At 31.8% G+C, this 19,790-nt stretch overlaps 1 protein-coding gene across 1 annotated transcript in view; it reads right to left on the reverse strand.

The window, feature by feature from the left end:
• Positions 1 to 11,601, reverse strand: part of LOC139863897 (uncharacterized) — a 68,239-nt gene extending 56,638 nt beyond the window's left edge. Inside the window, exons 1-4 of the mRNA XM_071852499.1 lie at positions 11,490 to 11,601; positions 11,312 to 11,391; positions 10,975 to 11,094; positions 10,710 to 10,805 (exon numbers count right to left, since the gene is read on the reverse strand). Of these exons, the coding sequence (XP_071708600.1) occupies positions 10,710 to 10,805; positions 10,975 to 11,094; positions 11,312 to 11,391; positions 11,490 to 11,601 (408 nt within the window). The remainder of the gene's footprint in view (positions 1 to 10,709; positions 10,806 to 10,974; positions 11,095 to 11,311; positions 11,392 to 11,489) is intronic.
• Positions 11,602 to 19,790: the final 8,189 nt, after the last annotated feature.

Consider the following 19,790-nt stretch of genomic DNA (forward strand, 5'->3'; position numbering starts at 1 on the left):
CGGTGCAAGTCTATATGGCGCACGAGCCACTGGTGCAGCTCCTGGTACTAAATCTATTTGAAATTCTACCGATCTAAATGGAGGTAATCCCGGCAATTCTTCCGGAAAAACTTCAGGAAAATCTCTTGCCACAGGCACGTCGTTGATGCACTTTTCTTTCTTTTCGATTTTATTAACATGTGCTAAAATAGCGTAACATCCCTTTTCTAAACACTTCTTGGCTTTCAAACAGCTAATGAGTTTTAGCTTTGAATTACCCTTCTCTCCATAAATCATCACCGGTATTTTATCCTTACCAGGAATACGAATTGCCTTCTTAGCACAAACAACTTCCGCTCCTATTTTGGACATCCAGTCCATGCCGACTATTACATCAAAACCTCCTAATTCTACGGGTATTAAGTCGATTTTAAACGTTTCTCCGGCTAAATTTATTTCACAATCACGACAAATTTTATCGGCTTCAATTAGTTTACCATTAGCTAACTCAATCAAGTACTTAGCATCTAAAGGTAATGATGAACAATTCAATTTAGTGTAAAAATTTATACACACGTAACTTCTATCGGCGCCAGTATCAAATAAAATAGATGCTGATAAGTTATTAATGGTAAACGTACCCGTAACAAGCTCCGGGTCTTCTCGTGCCTCTCTAGCATTAATAACAAACGCTCTTCCACGTGCAGGTCCGCCATTCTGATTCGGGCACTGACTCTTATAGTGACCTTGTTTTCCACAACCAAAACAAGTAATGGTAGCCAAAGCAGTTCTATTTGCGTTGGTGGCAGGAGTCTTGTTACCATTTGTATTTGTAACGAGAGCCCTACAATCTTCAGCAAGATGACCCTTTCGATTACATTTGTTGCATACCACATTACAGTAGCCAGAGTGATGTTTGTGGCATCGGTTACATAAAGGATTTTGTCCTTTATAACCAAAGCTTAAACCACTACCCGCACCTTGCGTGTTTTCTTGTTTCTTAAAAGATTGTTGTTGGTTACCTCGATCATAATTTCCATTCCACTTTCTTTTGTTACCTGATACCTTCACATCAGTATTGGATACTTTCTTATCCATGATGACCTGATCCATTAGCTCGTTTTCCATGGTTATAGCTTCATGAATTGTCTTAGGTTTCGATGCTGTAACATTTGCCTTGACCTTTTTGGGCAAACCAGCTTTGTACATTTCAATCTTCCGTTCTTCGGTTGGAACCAATTCAGGACATAGCAAAACTAATTCCATGAATCGCTGGTTGTAGTTGGTGATTTCAGTACCAACCACCTTCAAACTTCGTAACTCATCTTCTAACTTAATAACCTCATTCCTTGGACAATACTCGGTGATTATTATTGCTTTGAATTCTTCCCATGGAGTATCATAAGCTACATCTCCTCCTACCGCCTTCACATAATTCTTCCACCATGTGAGTGCACTATCTTGTAAAGTGCACGATGCAAACTTGGTCATGTCTTTTTCATCACAACCACTGATTTTAAACACCGTCTCCATCTTTTCTATCCATCGGGTTAAACCGATCGGCCCTTCCGTTCCACTGAATGATGAAGGCTTGCAAGCTTGAAACGTCTTGTAGGAGCATCCTACACGAGGATTTGGATTAACTGCAGTAGCTCTTGCAGCTTCGACCCATAGCATTCTATCGTTGACTCGCTGGTTGATGAAGTTCTCGACTTCTTGTTCCGTCATTCGGTTCAATCGCGCCATTTCCTAATGAAAGAAAATAATTATTCACATGGATTATTATAGATGTAGTGTGTATTTATAGTACATTATAGCTTGTTAATAATATGAACCAGGTATTATTATAAAAGCCTTTTCTTCTTATTAGCGTTTTATAATTATATCTAGGGTAGTACCTACCCGTTAATGTTCATACTTAATAGCTTAGTACAGAACCAATTACTACAATCTAAATAATACTTAACCATGGAAAATTATTGCATTTCATACTTCGCTATTTTACATATGCTTATCTTACATCGAACATTAAACAAACCACACTAATAATATTATACAAAACATTATTTGATTCCATGGTTTAATTTGGCAGCGCATCGTTTGGTCTATTTCCCAAAACATTTATGTCCAGGGAATCCCCCAACGCGAATCCTAGCTGTCTCCCTACGTTTTGGCTGAGGAGCCGAAGAACTAGATGCGGGGATAGCACTAATAGGAATAGCGGGGATAGGGGTGGTAGTGTTGAGTGGAATTGGTGCCACATCATTCTCATTAAACTCGGGATTTGGATTTTCTAATTCATTCGCTTTTCGTTTCTTTCCTTGATCAAACTTTTCTTTCGTAATTTCCTCGGGTTCACTTTCCTCCTCGGGTTCACTTTCCTCCTCGGGTTCACTTTCCTCCTCGGGTTCACTTTCCTCCTCGGGTTCACTTTCCGGGTTCTCTATAGTCGGTTCATCCGGAATTTGTGAGTCTTCCCCAAAGATATTATTTTCGTCATCGGATAGGTTAATGACTGGAACACCATCTGAAGATTCTGGTTCGGAGTCGCTGAATGTGATAACAAGTTTTGAGCCCGACATCTATCATACAACAACTAACCCATTAGTACTACATAATATTTACATATAAATTTTAACCAACAATGATAAGCAATGGTTTTTAAAATCAGACCCGGTCAAAGTCCAGACTTTACTAATGTATCCTAACGACTTCTTGGTTAGACACACTAATGCAAACCTGGTTCGCTAAGACCAACGCTCTGATACCACATGTCATAACCCGTCCTTAACCATAAGAACGTGTTAGATAACGTATGATTTCATTGCGAGGTATTGACCTCTATATGCGACATTTTTAAAAAGGAAAACTGCATATATTATACATTACAAACCAAACCATTATTTTTGTTACAAGCTTTAGACAATAAAAAGATGATTATCGTTTAACGATAATCTTCGACTTACAAACTTTACAAATGATAATAACAACACGATTTCTAGCATATTTTACAACACACGTCCTCGGATATGCAGTTTTATTTTTGACACAAATATGAGTACGCATGATCCTGCTTAGATTCAACATAATGCAGCGGAAGCTTTAGTAATCTCCTGAGAATAGACATGTTTTAAAAGGTCAACATAAAGTTGGTGAGATATAGGTTTAGTGCCGGCAGCAATATATATATAGACCACAAGATTTCGTATATAAACAGTTTAATAAAAATGTTCTAAGTGGTTGAGCACTTGGTAACCATACTTAACATTTAATCACGTCGCATATTCCCTTTATTATGAAATCTTACTACACCGTACCAAGTGTAGTCACGAAACGAAGTACTGTGCAACCGTTGAATACTGGTCGTCCAGTCCGGTTGGGGTTGTCAGGCCCGATAGATCTATCAACAGGATTCGCGTTTACAATACCGCTGTAAATAACAGTTACCAAGCTACAGGGAAGTATGCCAGTGGTACAACTCAACGTAGAATATATTTTCAGTTACTTGTGTCCATAACGTAAAACATAAAATACATGTATTCTCATCCCGAAATATTTAGAGTTTAAAAGTGGGACTATATACTCACTCTTGTCTTGATGATATAAATAATTTGACTCGGTCTTCCGGTTGATATCACGAACCTATCCATATATAATATATCAATATGTTTTCATTTTTAAACAAACGTTATAAATATATACTTGTTATACTTTTAATACTTTGAATAATTCCTTAGTCCGTAGTTAGCAGTCCGATGTTAGTAATTCAATTTTAATGGTTCATTTTTAGATGTTTAATATACCCGCAATGAAATAAATAAAACCCCCAACGAAATAAATAAAACCCCCTCGTATATGTATTGGTCGAGATTAATCTTGACCCATGGTACCGGTGTTGTCAAATGACGTGTTGCGTACATAAAGTACCGGTGTTGTCAAATGACGTGTTGCGTACAATCATGGGATCTTATGATTAATCTTCTCGTATTGTTTACGGGTGATCCTGAACCATATAAAATTGAATTATAAGTACATATATATAAAATATCATGTTATCTTAGAAATATGTGATTTATATCTTTTTTTTCCAATTGATCCCGTAGTTGAAATGATCTAGGATAACCAATTTTGTTTTGGTCATAGTTTCTTCGTTACAAATCCGTTTTCGTTGATTCAAATTGCCATCTTCTTGGATCGAGTTCTTCTTTAAGACTATGAACTGTAAATACCTTGGTTTGTATTCAAAATCATACGGCATAAGTGAAACATTAGTGAAACATATGAAGTTAAACATTTTTGTTACAACAAAATCATTTAATGACCATTTTTCTAAAAATACTTATACTTTGAAAAACCAAGTTTTACCTTGTTAAATTAGCATATACATAAGTTATATTACAGGTCTTGAAGTATTTTAAAAGTTAAGTTAGAAGGATCTATTTAGTTTGCAAACAAGTTTGAAAACATTCAAACTATGTTCTTGTTGTTAAACTTGTATACCACAAAATATGATAGCTATATATATATAAATCGAATAAGGTTATGAACATAGATTCTACCTCAAGTTCCTTGGATGAAGTTGCTGTAAAAGAGAAGTAAGAAGCTAGAATCAAAAGGGTACTAGAGGTGGATGAAAGATTGGAAGTAAGTTGGTGTTCTTAGAGGGTTTTCTTGAAGTGTTTTTGTATGGTTTTCTTATGGTGTTTTAGTATGGTTTTTGAAGCTAGATCTTTATGGAACTTTGCTGGATTGTTATGGAGTTTAGAGAGTAAGAAAGAGTGTGTGTTTTTAGTTAAGAGATTGAAGTAAAAATGAATCAAAAATGATGATACATATATACTCCTAAAAATGTGATCTTTAAGGATAACATGACAAAATTTTAGTTTGTATTTTTGTAATTAGTCTTGCAATGATTCAAAAGTAATTACCTTATACATAAGGCATGAATAATGGCTGGTTAGGTGGTGATTTGATGTGTATATACCAATAGTAAATACGTATAGAAGCTTGGTATGATACGAGTACAAATACTCTAGGTATACGTATAGAAATTTTGTGAAAAATGGAATGAGGATTCAAATATAGCTATCTTTTGTGAATACACTTATATGATTTTATGTATTTAAGTTCTTAAAAGTGATTAAATACATTACTTATACAATATATGTATAAACATTATATGTCTTAAGTATTTATGTCAAATAACGTTACGTATAGTTATCGTTTTGAAAACTTAAGTTAGTAGTTTCAAAATACACATATAACTTGTTGTTATTAATATAAAATGAGGTATTAAAACATTCCTTAATCATGTTAAATATGTATATATACATATATATACACAAACGTATAATTATCATATATTATATGGTTCGTGATATCATCGGTCAAACTAGACGGTCAAACGTTGTGTAAAACTCTTTTCGGAAATATAAGTCTCGACAATTTGGATTGCTTATCATGTTGGCAAGGTTTAATTTATGTAAATATTAATCTTATAAGTATAGTATGATTGAAAAAGTGCGGGTCGTTACATTCGCGTTCAAACTTTTATACAATATTTTACAAACTTACAATACCGCTTATTTTACATAAAGCATGAAATATAGCACACAATAACTTTGATACAAGATAGTTGTGAAGATAATTCTAGCTAGTACACAAGTCGTTCAGCAAAGGCAATAAAGACACGTAATTCATACGTCCAAAAACAAGTCATGCATTCTGGTTTTACTAGGACTACTTCCCATCCTTGGTCTTGTGCAACATAACCGTTATGGCCGTTGATAATACAGCGTGTTGTAATGTCGTCAAAGGGACGAGGGTTACGTAATGTCCAACAGTCCCGTAACAATCTAAAAACCTCATTTCTTACCCCAATTACCGACTCCGTCACTTGTGGGAACATTTTGTTTAATAGCTGTAGCCCGATGTTCTTTTTCTCACTTTGGTGAGAAGCGAACATTACTAACCCATAAGCATAGCATGCTTCTTTATGTTGCATGTTAGCCGCTTTTTCTAAATCATGAAGTCCTATATTCGGATACATTGAGTCAAAATAATTTCTTAACCCATTGCGTAAAATAGCATTTGAGTTCCCCGCAATATATGCATCAAAGTAAACACATCGTAACTTATGGGTTTCCCAATGTGATATCCCCCATCTTTCAAACGAAAGTCTCTTATAAACCAAGACATTCTTGGAACGTTCTTCGAATGTCTTACAAACTGATCTCGCCTTAAATAGTTGTGCCGAGGAATTCTGACCGACTCTATACAAGATTTCATCAATCATGTCTCCGGGTAGGTCTCTTAAAATATTGGGTTGTCTATCCATTTTGTGTTTTTATACTGTAAAATAGACAAGAGTTAGATTCATAAAAAAATACTTATTAATACAAGCAATTTTTACATATATCATAAAGCATAAGCACACTATATTACATATATTACACCACATGAATACAACTATCTTATTCCGACTCGCTTGTTTCTTCTTCTTCGGTTTTGGTTCGTTTTGCCAAGTTTCTAGGGATATATGATTTTCCCCTAATACGAGCCGTCGTTATCCACATTGGTTTAGAAAAACCTGGTGGTTTAGAGGTTCCCGGGTCATTGTTACAACTTAAGGACTTCGGGGGTTGACGATACATATAAAGTTCATCGGGGTTGGAATTAGATTTCTCTATTTTTATGCCCTTTCCCTTATTATTTTCTTTTGCCTTTTTAAATTCAGTTGGGGTAATTTCTATAACATCATCGGAATTCTCGTCGGAATCCGATTCATCGGAGAATTGGTAATCCTCCCAATATTTTGCTTCCTTGGCGGAAACACCATTGACCATAATTAACCTTGGTCGGTTGGTTGAGGATTTTCTTTTACTTAACCGTTTTATTATTTCCCCCACCGGTTCTATTTCCCCCACCGGTTCCGATTCTTCTTCCGGTTCCGATTCTTCTTCCGGTTCCGACTCTTCTTCCGGTTCCTCTTCGGGAACTTGTGAATCAGTCCACGAATCATTCCAATTTACATTTGACTCTTCATTATTATTAGGTGAGTCAATGGGACTTGTTCTAGAGGTAGACATCTATCACATAATATCAAACACGTTAAGAGATTAATATATCACATAATATTCATATGTTAAAAATATATAGTTTCCAACAAAAATGTTAAGCAATCATTTTTACAGAAAACACGGTCGAAGTCCAGAATCACTAATGCATCCTAACAAACTCGATAAGACACACTAATGCAAATTTTCTGGTTCTCTAAGACCAACGCTCTGATACCAACTGAAATGTCCCGTTCTTATTGATTAAAAACGTTCCATATTAATTGATTTCGTTGCGAGGTTTTGACCTCTATATGAGACGTTTTTCAAAGACTGCATTCATTTTTAAAACAAACCATAACCTTTATTTCATAGATAAAGGTTTTAAAAAGCTTTACGTAGATTATTAAATAATGATAATCTAAAATATCCTGTTTACACACGACCATTACATAATGGTTTACAATACAAATATGTTACAACAAAATAAGTTTCTTGAATGCAGTTTTTACACAATATCATACAAGCATGGACTCCAAATCTCGTCCTTATTTAAGTATGCGACAGCGGAAGCTCTTAATAATCACCTGAGAATAAACATGCTTAAAACGTCAACAAAAATGTTGGTGAGTTATAGGTTTAACCTATAAATATCAAATCATAATAATAGACCACAAGATTTCATATTTCAATACACATCCCATGCATAGAGATAAAAATCATTCATATGGTGAACACCTGGTAACCGACATTAACAAGATGCATATATAAGAATATCCCCATCATTCCGGGACACCCTTCGGATATGATATAAATTTCGAAGTACTAAAGCATCCGGTTCTTTGGATGGGGTTTGTGAGGCCCAATAGATCTATCTTTAGGATTCGCGTCAATTAGGGTGTCTGTTCCCTAATTCTTAGATTACCAGACTTAATAAAAAGGGGCATATTCGATTTCGATAATTCAATCATAGAATGTAGTTTCACATACTTGTGTCTATTTTGTAAATCATTTATAAAACCTGCATGTATTCTCATCCCAAAAAATATTAGATTTTAAAAGTGGGACTATAACTCACTTTCACAAATTTTTACTTCGTCGGGAAGTAAGACTTGGCCACTGATTGATTCACGAACCTATAACAATATATACATATATATCAAAGTATGTTCAAAATATATTTACAACACTTTTAATATATTTTGATGTTTAAAGTTTATTAAGTCAGCTGTCCTCGTTAGTAACCTACAACTAGTTGTCCACAGTTAGATGTACAGAAATAAATCGATAAATATTATCTTGAATCAATCCACGACCCAGTGTATACGTATCTCAGTATTGATCACAACTCAAACTATATATATTTTGGAATCAACCTCAACCCTGTATAGCTAACTCCAACATTCACATATAGAGTGTCTATGGTTGTTCCGAAATATATATAGATGTGTCGACATGATAGGTCGAAACATTGTATACGTGTCTATGGTATCTCAAGATTACATAATATACAATACAAGTTGATTAAGTTATGGTTGGAATAGATTTGTTACCAATTTTCACGTAGCTAAAATGAGAAAAATTATCCAATCTTGTTTTACCCATAACTTCTTCATTTTAAATCTGTTTTGAGTGAATCAAATTGCTATGGTTTCATATTGAACTCTATTTTATGAATCTAAACAGAAAAAGTATAGGTTTATAGTCGGAAAAATAAGTTACAAGTCATTTTTGTAAAGGTAGTCATTTCAGTCGAAAGAACGACGTCTAGATGACCATTTTAGAAAACATACTTCCACTATGAGTTTAATCATAATTTTTGGATATAGTTTCATGTTCATAATAAAAATCATTTTCTCAGAATAACAACTTTAAAATCAAAGTTTATCATAGTTTTTAATTAACTAACCCAAAACAGCCCGCGGTGTTACTACGACGGCGTAAATCCGGTTTTACGGTGTTTTTTGTGTTTTCAGGTTTTAAATCATTAAGTTAGCATATCATATAGATAAAGAACATGTGTGTAGTTAATTTTAAAAGTCAAGTAGAAGGATTAACTTTTGTTTGCGAACAAGTTTAGAATTGACTAAACTATGTTCTAGTGATTACGAGTTTAAACCTTCGAATAAGATAGCTTTATATGTATGAATCGAATGATGTTATGAACATCATTACTACCTTAAGTTCCTTGGATAAACCTACTGGAAAAGAGAAAAATGGATCTAGCTTCAACGGATTCTTGGATGGCTCGAAGTTCTTGAAGCAGAATCATGACACGAAAACAAGTTCAAGTAAGATCATCACTTGAAATAAGATTGTTATAGTTATAGAAATTGAACCAAAGTTTGAATATGATTATTACCTTGTATTAGAATGATAACCTACTGTAAGAAACAAAGATTTCTTGAGGTTGGATGATCACCTTACAAGATTGGAAGTGAGCTAGCAAACTTGAAAGTATTCTTGATTTTATGTAACTAGAACTTGTAAAATATATGAAGAACACTTAGAACTTGAAGATAGAACTTGAGAGAGATCAATTAGATGAAGAAAATTGAAGAATGAAAGTGTTTGTAGGTGTTTTTGGTCGTTGGTGTATGGATTAGATATAAAGGATATGTAATTTTGTTTTCATGTAAATAAGTCATGAATGATTACTCATATTTTTGTAATTTTATGAGATATTTCATGCTAGTTGCCAAATGATGGTTCCCACATGTGTTAGGTGACTCACATGGGCTGCTAAGAGCTGATCATTGGAGTGTATATACCAATAGTACATACATCTAAAAGCTGTGTATTGTACGAGTACGAATACGGGTGCATACGAGTAGAATTGTTGATGAAACTGAACGAGGATGTAATTGTAAGCATTTTTGTTAAGTAGAAGTATTTTTATAAGTGTCTTGAAGTCTTTCAAAAGTGTATGAATACATATTAAAACACTACATGTATATACATTTTAACTGAGTCGTTAAGTCATCGTTAGTCGTTACATGTAAATGTTGTTTTGAAACCTTTAGGTTAATGATCTTGTTGAATGTTGTTAACCCATTGTTTATTATAACAAATGAGATGTTAAATTGTTATATTATCATGATATTATGATATATAATATATCTCAGTATGATGTATATACAGTTAAATGTCGTTACAACGATAATCGTTACATATATGTCTCGTTTCGAAATCATTAAGTTAGTAGTCTTATTTTTACATATGTATTTCATTGTTAATACACTTAATAATATATTTACTTATCATTTAACATAATTAACCAAGTGTATCAATATCTTAATATGATTCATATGTACCTAGTAAGACGTTGTTATAACGATAATCGTTATATATATCGTTTTCGAGTTTCTTAAATTAATAGTCTCATTTTTATGTATATAACTCATTGTTAAAATACCTAATGAGATACATACTTATAATAAAAACATGTTAACTATATATATAACCATATATATGTCATCGTATAGTTTTTACAAGTTTTAACGTTCATGAATCACCGGTCAACTTGGGTGGTCAATTGTCTATATGAAACACATTTCAATTAATCAAGTCTTAACAAGTTTGATTGCTTAACATGTTGGAAACATTTAATCATGTAAATATCAATCTCAATTAATATATATAAACATGGAAAAGTTCGGGTTACTACAATATTACCTTCAGTTCTTCACGGATTCTTGTAAAACTTTTTTTCCCGGTCAATTGTGTCAACTTCTTGTTAGCCCTATTGGCTTTATTTTTGTCGGACATCGCCTAAAAAAGAAAATATATTAAATATTCTAATATGAAAATAATATAATATAAAAAAAGTTACACCAAGTGTAAGATTATTTCATACCTTCACCCTTTCTTTACTCCAGTATTCAAGAAGTCTTCTTCAATGTCTTTTGGTCAATTCTTCAGGTAGTGAATTCAGTTGAACCTCCATTGATAAAGACGGATCAAAGTAGGCTTCCTTTATTCTCGCCCTCCAATTTTTCATTTTTTGACCATATGACCGGAGTATCCAAGAATCAGCAGTTTGTGGATAATCAAACTTTGTCTACAAATTATAAAAAGAGAAAACATATCACATGAGAGGTAAAGAAGGCTTATTATCACACAGATTTTAAAATACGTACCCTTAAGAAGTTGAGCAGCTTATCTTTTTTTTTTTTTTTTTTTTTTGTGTTTTAACTTGATTCCACGGTCTATAAGTTACCAAGAAAATGGGTGAGTTTACTACTGTTTTTGCAAATCAGCTGTCCATGTTCATTAACAGAAATTGGAATTCGAACAGATGTATTCTGTTTCCAGATTTTTCGCATAAGTGCCGGTCCTCGAACTCTGTCGCCTTTATCTACAAAATATGAGCACTTGATTTACAACTGATATACTACTAAACAATCAACAATATAAATCAAATAAACAAAACAAATTAGAAAAACAAAAAATAACCTGATTCATCTGCTAGTTGGGTGGTTTGCTGATCAACATTCATCACAGGTTGAGTACTCGCATTTACTTCTTTACTCGCATAATAAAAAGGATACTGAAAGTTAGAATACATTCTTTAACATAATAAAAAGAATCAAGCAATATATAACAAATAAACCTTCTAGTTGTTGTGTGGTTTCTCGTTGGTGGTCTTCAAAATCATCATAATATTCATTTCCATATACGTAACCATCGTAAATACCATTGTTGGCTTCATAAACCCTAAACCCGACTTAAACCCTAAACCATAAACCCTACCCCAAACCCTAAACCCTTAACCCTAAATTTCGTACCCTAGTCATTAAACCATAAACCCAATATCACATGTGTGAGGTATGGGGAAGTGAGACGTAGACAATCCTACTATACCTCTATCATATCCTAGAATAAAGAGAAATCATTTCTCTACCCCGAGTGAAACACTCACCTAGAGTACGTAGAGAAATTCCTCCCTCTCTCTATTCACAATAAATTAAACCTATAAACCCTAAACCCTAAAACCGTACACCCTACACCCTAAACCCTAAACCCTAAACCCGACTTAAACCCTAAACCATAAACCCTACCCCAAACACTAAACCTTTAACCCTAAATTACGTACCCTAGTCATTAAACCATAAACCTTAAACCCCAAACACTAAACCATAAACCCAATCCCTAGCTAAAAGTTCAAACAAAAACCATACAAATTAATGGGGAAAACTGCGAGAACCATTTAATTTCAATTGGTGACATCACGTGATCGACTTGATTCAATTCACATGTAAATGTTAATGGCCGGATAGTAATTAAGATTTAACCAAAAAATAAAAATAAAAAACATATATATATATATATATATATATATATATATATATATATATATATATATATATATATATATAATAGCCATATAAATATTAGATATATATAATTTCTCGTATGTATGTACGTACAGGTATGTTGTGAGCATGTGAACATTTATACCCTAAACCCTACCCTAAAGTATCGGCCTAAACCCTACATATACCCCAAACCCGGCCTATACCTAAACCCTAAACCCTGAACCCTAAAACCTAAACCCGCATATACCCCAAACCCTACACGCACCCTAATCCCTAATTAGCATGAACATACAATAATAATTGGACCATGCATATATATATATATATATATATATATATATATATATATATATATATATATATATATATATATATATATATATATATATATACCCTAAACATTACATTAAACCATAAACAAATTAATAACCCAAAACCCTAAATCATTAGTGTTGTATATTATAGCTAGCTTTAAGCTTGTCCAAGTCGATGTTATAATTATACGTCACTCTAATTAAGTTAATACTAGTTGTACGAAATTGAAGACATAAGTTAATTGCGATCATCGAAAACTTGACAAATTTATTGAACAAGGTTAATTTCTTTCTTCTGCTTACTAAAGTCATTTAGTTTAATGACCCGTGGAACCACAGAGTCCGACTAAGAAACTCGTCAGCTGAACATTTCATCAAACACCTAAAATGAATATTAAACATTCCATATTTTTATTTTAAAAGTGTAAATTAAAATATAAATTTAGAATTTGTTTCCTTCTGTCTAGCTTTTTTACCTTCTCGTACTCAATTCATAATAATTAATTACAATAATTCAAAAATATTTAATTTTAATATTTAAATTAATTATTAATAAGATTTGTTAATAATAATTAATTAATAACATTTAATTTTAATTCAAAATTTTTTACAGTAATGACATCACCCACCATGCTTAGATTTTTTTTTTTTTGTTTTTTAAATTTTTTAACAAAGAAATTAGCCTAATAATGACATCATCATAGGATTTTAATAGAAAACTAGTGAAATGACCCGTGAAAACACGGGTTTGTTTAAACGAAACAATTTAATGATATGTTTTAGGTATTAAGTGAATGTAAATGTTAAAGTCATTTAGTTTATTGACCTGTGGAACCACGAATTCCGACTAAGAAACGTGTCATTGATGTTACAAACATAAAGTTCGCTCAAAGTTGAATATTTATATTTATATTTTTAATAATAATACTCCATAATAATTATTAATAATAATTAATGACTTTTACATTTTTTTAGAAAAATAAAATTACAATTTAGGAGAGATTAATATTTTCTTTTATAAAACATTTTGTATTATTTTTTATTTAAATTCATATATAATTATGACATCATCAATATGAAAAGTAAAGGGTAATTTAGCTTAATGATGACATTATCATTTTAGAGGTTTATTAGATTATATAGATAGATAGATGTAGATAGATAGATTAAGTACGTTTTTGTAACACCAAAACATGGTTTTGAAATTAAACAACACCACATGCACACCCGTTTGATTACTTTTATTATTTTATAAATCATTTTGATTTTATTTATTCACCTTAGATTTCAAAAATTAATAAGCTGATAGTATATGATAAAAAAACCTATCTCAACTATGTTTATTATCCAACTATGTTTAAAATCCTTCGTATGTTTACTTAACAAATGAACGAGGATGCATTTTATGTAAGTCCTATATAAGAAATTTATGAATATTGTAGATTTTGTCAAAATTTCCAATAATAATATGTTAATATAATAGCGAACTAAAATCCAGATTTTAGGAAATCAATAAGTATTTTAGTAAGGGAAGGAATTTTTTTTTTTTAAAAGCAAGGCATTATATTAAAAAACACAACCAAGTTTTACAATGGACATGAAAAAGAAAGGCCCAATACAAATTACACGACTACGGTTTGCGAGTATGGCAAACCAAAACTACTCACAACTAAACATAATTATTATACACGACTAAGATACAAATTCAGGTTGTTGATCCACGTAAGCCAAACAATCTCCCTTTTCTTCGAAATTGATATAACTATAAATTTTCTGTTGTTATTGTTGTAAAATTTAATTTGTAATTTCTTAAATAATTATCAAAAACTTACTTATTAGTCAACATGAGATAAATTTGAAATAGATTTTAGGAAATCTGCATCTAGTATATTTATATATTTATTTCTGTATTCCATGTTTTTTTAAAAGTCGTTATTTATTAAGCTCAAATCTGCTGATTTAATTTTCTTATTTGCATCTTTGAATTGATAATAATCTATTAATTACGAAAAAAGCTCCATTAATTTAGGATCATTTTTTTTTTAAAATAAAATTTTAATTTTAATTAGAAGATTATGACATTGGCATGATTAATAAAAATTAGAAGATTAGAAGTGTATATATATATATATATATATATATATATATATATATATATATATATATATATACTGTATATTTTAATTTTATTTATACTCTAAATCATCATTAAGTGCACACTTGGAACTTTTGGGTTGAGTATACCAAAAATCAACTTTAAAAGGACGTGGGCAGACGGCAAGTTGCCTTTTGTGTCTTGTTATTTCCCATCATCATCATCTTCTACAAACCTAACCACAATTTTCATCTCTTTTACAATATCTTTTAAACAAAATACAAAAATAAATGGATGTTAGGGTTAGACATGTGAACATTCTAGAAGATCTTCCACAAGATATGCTTGTGGAAATCTTGTCTAAAGTTGGTCAGAATTCATCCGCTCAATTGTTCATGGTGAAGTTGGTTTACAAAGCATTTTGGAAGCTTTTCGATGATGCTTTGGTTTATAAAAGGCTTTCCTTTGATAGGTGGTGTATCTCACCTTAGGGAAACCATAAGTTGGCAGATATTTTCATTTCTTCTATGTATTTTGGAAACGTAATGCGATTTTTCGCTATGGTTTGAGGGCTTATTTTGATTCTAAATACCCCGATGTATGGCTTCATTTATTAGAAAAAGCTTCGAATATGCAACTTAAAGAGGCATGTTATGTTTATGGTTTGGTCATGTTTGCCTCTCACCAAATAGAGAATAAGGACATCAGATTACAAATTCTTAATCAAACATTTCCACCGGTGCCGGATTTGGTGGTTGAGGTGAGAACCAAGGTTTTTGATTTGTTGCGAAGCTGTTGGGTATTATTTAACCACCATCCTTTTGATGATGTCGCAACGTGCTGCACTATCAAGGTCCACAATGGTTATTTTCCACTTGACCATGGGTGGGAAATTATATTGACTAAACCAGAATGCATGTCTTGTTTTTGGTCCTATGAGTTACGTGTTTTTGCTCAACGATTTGGGTTTAACTAGATTTGTTAGTACTTTATGTTTTCTATATTTTAGATTTTGTATAAATTTTACTCATCAGTTAATGTAAATATTACTAATTATGTCTATTACTACTATCATATATCAGTTTATTTCCATTTACGGTGTTATATGTTAATTACGGAGTACTAGTACGTTTGTGATGTTACTGTATTTTTATAATCTATGTTAAGTAATACTGTAATATATAATAGTGAGTGGAAAGTAAAATAATCATGAGTTTAGATTATTACCTACATAATAGGTCAGCATTACCTGCATAATAGGCCATGATAGTAGATAACTTACTGTTATCTATAAAGTAAATTACAAGTTACAACACATACAAAATATTTCTTTATTTGTTGGATTTAGTCACTAGATAACCACTCTCATTATTATCTTGAAATTTATAAAAAAAACAATTCTCATTATTTTTTTTAAATGCACATTATTAATCTTATTAAAAAAATTCTCTTTTTTTACACTTAAAATTGCCAAAAGAAAACTTTTTGACACTTTAAAAGTGTCAAAAAGTTAATACTTCATATTTTTTTGACAATATATTTTTTGACACTTCAATTTTTGACACCATATTTTTTGACACTTCAATTTTTTTGACATCATATTATTATAGGTGTCACTAGAACAAGTGAGAAGAAGCAAAATACAAATGTTGTAATCTAACCATTCTCATTATTATCTTGAAATTTAAATTCAAAAATTAGATTTCAATCTATATAAGTATATCTCATAGAGTTTTTAACTTTTTATCATAGATACCCTCTTAACCTTTAAAATTACATATTTACTCACTTAAATATGTTACTCTTAGACATTAAAACAATTTTCAACTTAAGTGGGATAATATGAGATTTCAAAAATTATTCACCTTAAGTGGCAAATATTTCGTAATATTGGCAAATATTTTATCTTTAAATAAAATAAAACGAGTGCATTAAATGCACGTTGAATCAGTATCACCAAAAATCTCCTTTAAAGGTTAACATGGCAGACAAAAGGTTGAGTATTTTCTCTAGTACAGTCTTCTCTCAAGTACACCAAACACAAAAACTTAAAAAATCCTTTTTTATTTTTTAAAGAATACAATAATGGAAGAAGTAACTCAAGCGAACATACTCGAAACTCTTCCACAAGATATGCTTGTGGAAATTTTATCTCAAGTTGGTCAGGAATCATCAAGCAGTTGTTCATACTCAAGTTGGTTTGCAAATGCTTTTTGAATCTTTCCGACGATCCTTTGGTTTGTAAAAGGATATCCTTAGATAGGTGGGATCTCGTACCTTGGAGAAAACCTAAGATGGCACATATTATCGAACGTTGTTATTTTTTTGGAAACCCTAATGCGATTTTTCGCATGGGTTTGATAAATTATTTTGATAAATCTTACACCGAGTTAGGGCTTCGTCTTTTAGAAGAAGCTGCGAATAGCCAAATTATAGAGGCGGTTTATGTTTATGGTTTGATCATGTTTGCCTCTCACCAAATAGAAGCAAAGCATGTCGGATTACAAGTTTTGAATAAAACATTCCCACTAGTGCCGGACTTGGTGGTTGCGGTGAGAACCAAGGTTTTTCATTTGTTGCATGAATTATGGTTACATAACCGCCGTCCTTTTGATGACTTGGCAACGCGTTGCCCTATCTCCGGCCATAAAGGTTATTTTCCACACATCCGAGGGAGTGGGTTTGAAATGAGGATACCAGAATGCATGTCGTGTTTTTGGGCCTACGAGTTGGGTGTTTTTGCATACCGATTTGGGTATGTTACCCGGTTAATGTAAATATTAGTAGAAAAAAAACCTAGATTTATGTTGGTATTTTTTAGATTTTGAATAAATGTTACCCAGTTAATTAATGTAAATGTTAGTAGTAATTGCTATTACTTATGATCAGTTGATTATATTGCTTCCATTTTTCCTTTGTATTATGTGGTTGTATGTTGGTCTGCACTTTGCTGTTGACTCGATGTTGCTTAAAACTGTCACCATTAGTCCCTTTCTATATTTTGATATATGATGGAGAACACTTTCTTCTGATCGAAACTTTAACAACCTTAAAAGGAAGGATTCCATTTGTTTTATTTGTTTATGTTCAGTCTACTATAGTACGTAATACAGTATTTTTTATTTTCTAAAAATGCAGAGTTCAATATGGTAATTAATTCTATCAAAATTAAGTAATGTGATAATGGGTAGTATTCAATTTGAATCATTAGATCATTAACTAACATCATCAAATACATCATTAAATATGGGTGAGTTACTTTTCTGTATTGTTTGGGTAAGTTTCTTTGCAATGTAAACTGAATGTACAATGAATACGCATTGAAAGAATCGCAAACCTTATCTTAGTTCATCTTGTTGTAACCAATTTCTGCAATAATTGTCAAATTGAAACACATAATTTGAAGCCAAAAGACATAAAAATAACAGTCACATACATTCATCTAACTATCAAAATAGCAACTAATACACACAAGACAACCACAATTGCTATCATAGTTAAAATTTTGGGTGAGTTACTTTGCAATGTAAACTGAATATACAATAAATACGCATTGAAAGAATTGCAAACCTTATCTTAGTTTCATCTTGTTGTAACCAATTTCTGCACTAATTGTCAAATTGAAACACTTAATTTGAAGCCAAAAGACATAAAAAGAACAGTGACATACATTCATCTAACTATCAAAATAGCAACTAATACACACAAGACAACCACAATTACTATCATAGTTAAAAACAACTTATCATAAACTTACAGCTTTTTCTTGGAAATAGCTAAGTCTTCTGTGAGTTTCGAATCTCAAGATCATGAATTCGAGGGTTCAATTTATTAATTTCCAAATGCATTTTGTATAGCATATCTTTGTAATGTTGGTTTGGAATCTCATCATCAAAAAACATAAAAAATTTACACTCTCTTTGTTTATCCTGCAAAAGAAACAATAAATTGGGGGAAAAAATTAAAAACTTAAAATTAGGGCAAAATGAGCACTTACAAATACTGGACACCCGACGAATCCTCCTCCTGGGTTTGCTCGAGTCCATGCAAGTCCAAAAGAAACAATCAATTGAGGAAAAAATTAAAAACTTAAAATTAGGGCAAATTGAGCACTTACAAATACTGGACACCCGACGAATCTTCTTCTTGGGTTTGCTCGAGTCCATGCAAGTCCATCATTATATGATATACTTGATACCCACAATCACAATATTTTCTTCCTGGCAATGGATTCGTGTTGAGACTTGAGTTAGCTAGGTTTGATAAGTACTGAGTAAATAAAAAAAGATAACAATTGCTTTAACTATTGATCGACGATCATGTTTTTGGGCCATGTTGTTTGGGCCAAACAAGTAAATAATTATTTCATTAAATATGGCCCAACCACAGTTCCCAGCTGAAAGTCCGATCTGTTATACAAAAATTTTTAATTTTTGAAACAAAAATGACAAAAAAGGGATTTGAACCCAGGTATATCAGTTGAAAAGGTCACACATAAACGACTAGACTATCAATGCTTTTGATTATTGAATGGAAGTTCAATTATATAAGTTGAATCATTTTTTTAACAAAAGTGAAATAATACGACTTAAATAGTAAATGTCATAAGTTCATATTTGCGCAACCACAATTTAAGGGTCTTATGCTAATTAGGACCTTAAATTCTCAAGCGTTCTATTTTTATGACCTTATTATCTTGTTGGTCACTCATTATGAGACACCAACACGATAATGTCATAATAACTCCATTTGTTCGCAACCACAATTTAAGGGTACTATGACAATTTAGACCTTAAATACCCAAGCGTCCTATTTTTATGACCTTATTATCTTGTTAGTCACTCATTATGAGACACCAACAAGATAATGTCCTAATACGTATTTTTTTTCACAACCACAATTTAAGTGTCCTATGATAGTTACGACTTTAGATACCCAAGTGACCTATTATTATGACTTTATATCTTGTTGGTCACTCATTATGAGACACCAACAAGATAACGTCCTAATTATTCCATTTTTATGCAAC

Source organism: Rutidosis leptorrhynchoides, chromosome 8 (genome assembly GCF_046630445.1).
Source record: "Rutidosis leptorrhynchoides isolate AG116_Rl617_1_P2 chromosome 8, CSIRO_AGI_Rlap_v1, whole genome shotgun sequence".
Classification (NCBI taxonomy): domain Eukaryota; kingdom Viridiplantae; phylum Streptophyta; class Magnoliopsida; order Asterales; family Asteraceae; genus Rutidosis; species Rutidosis leptorrhynchoides.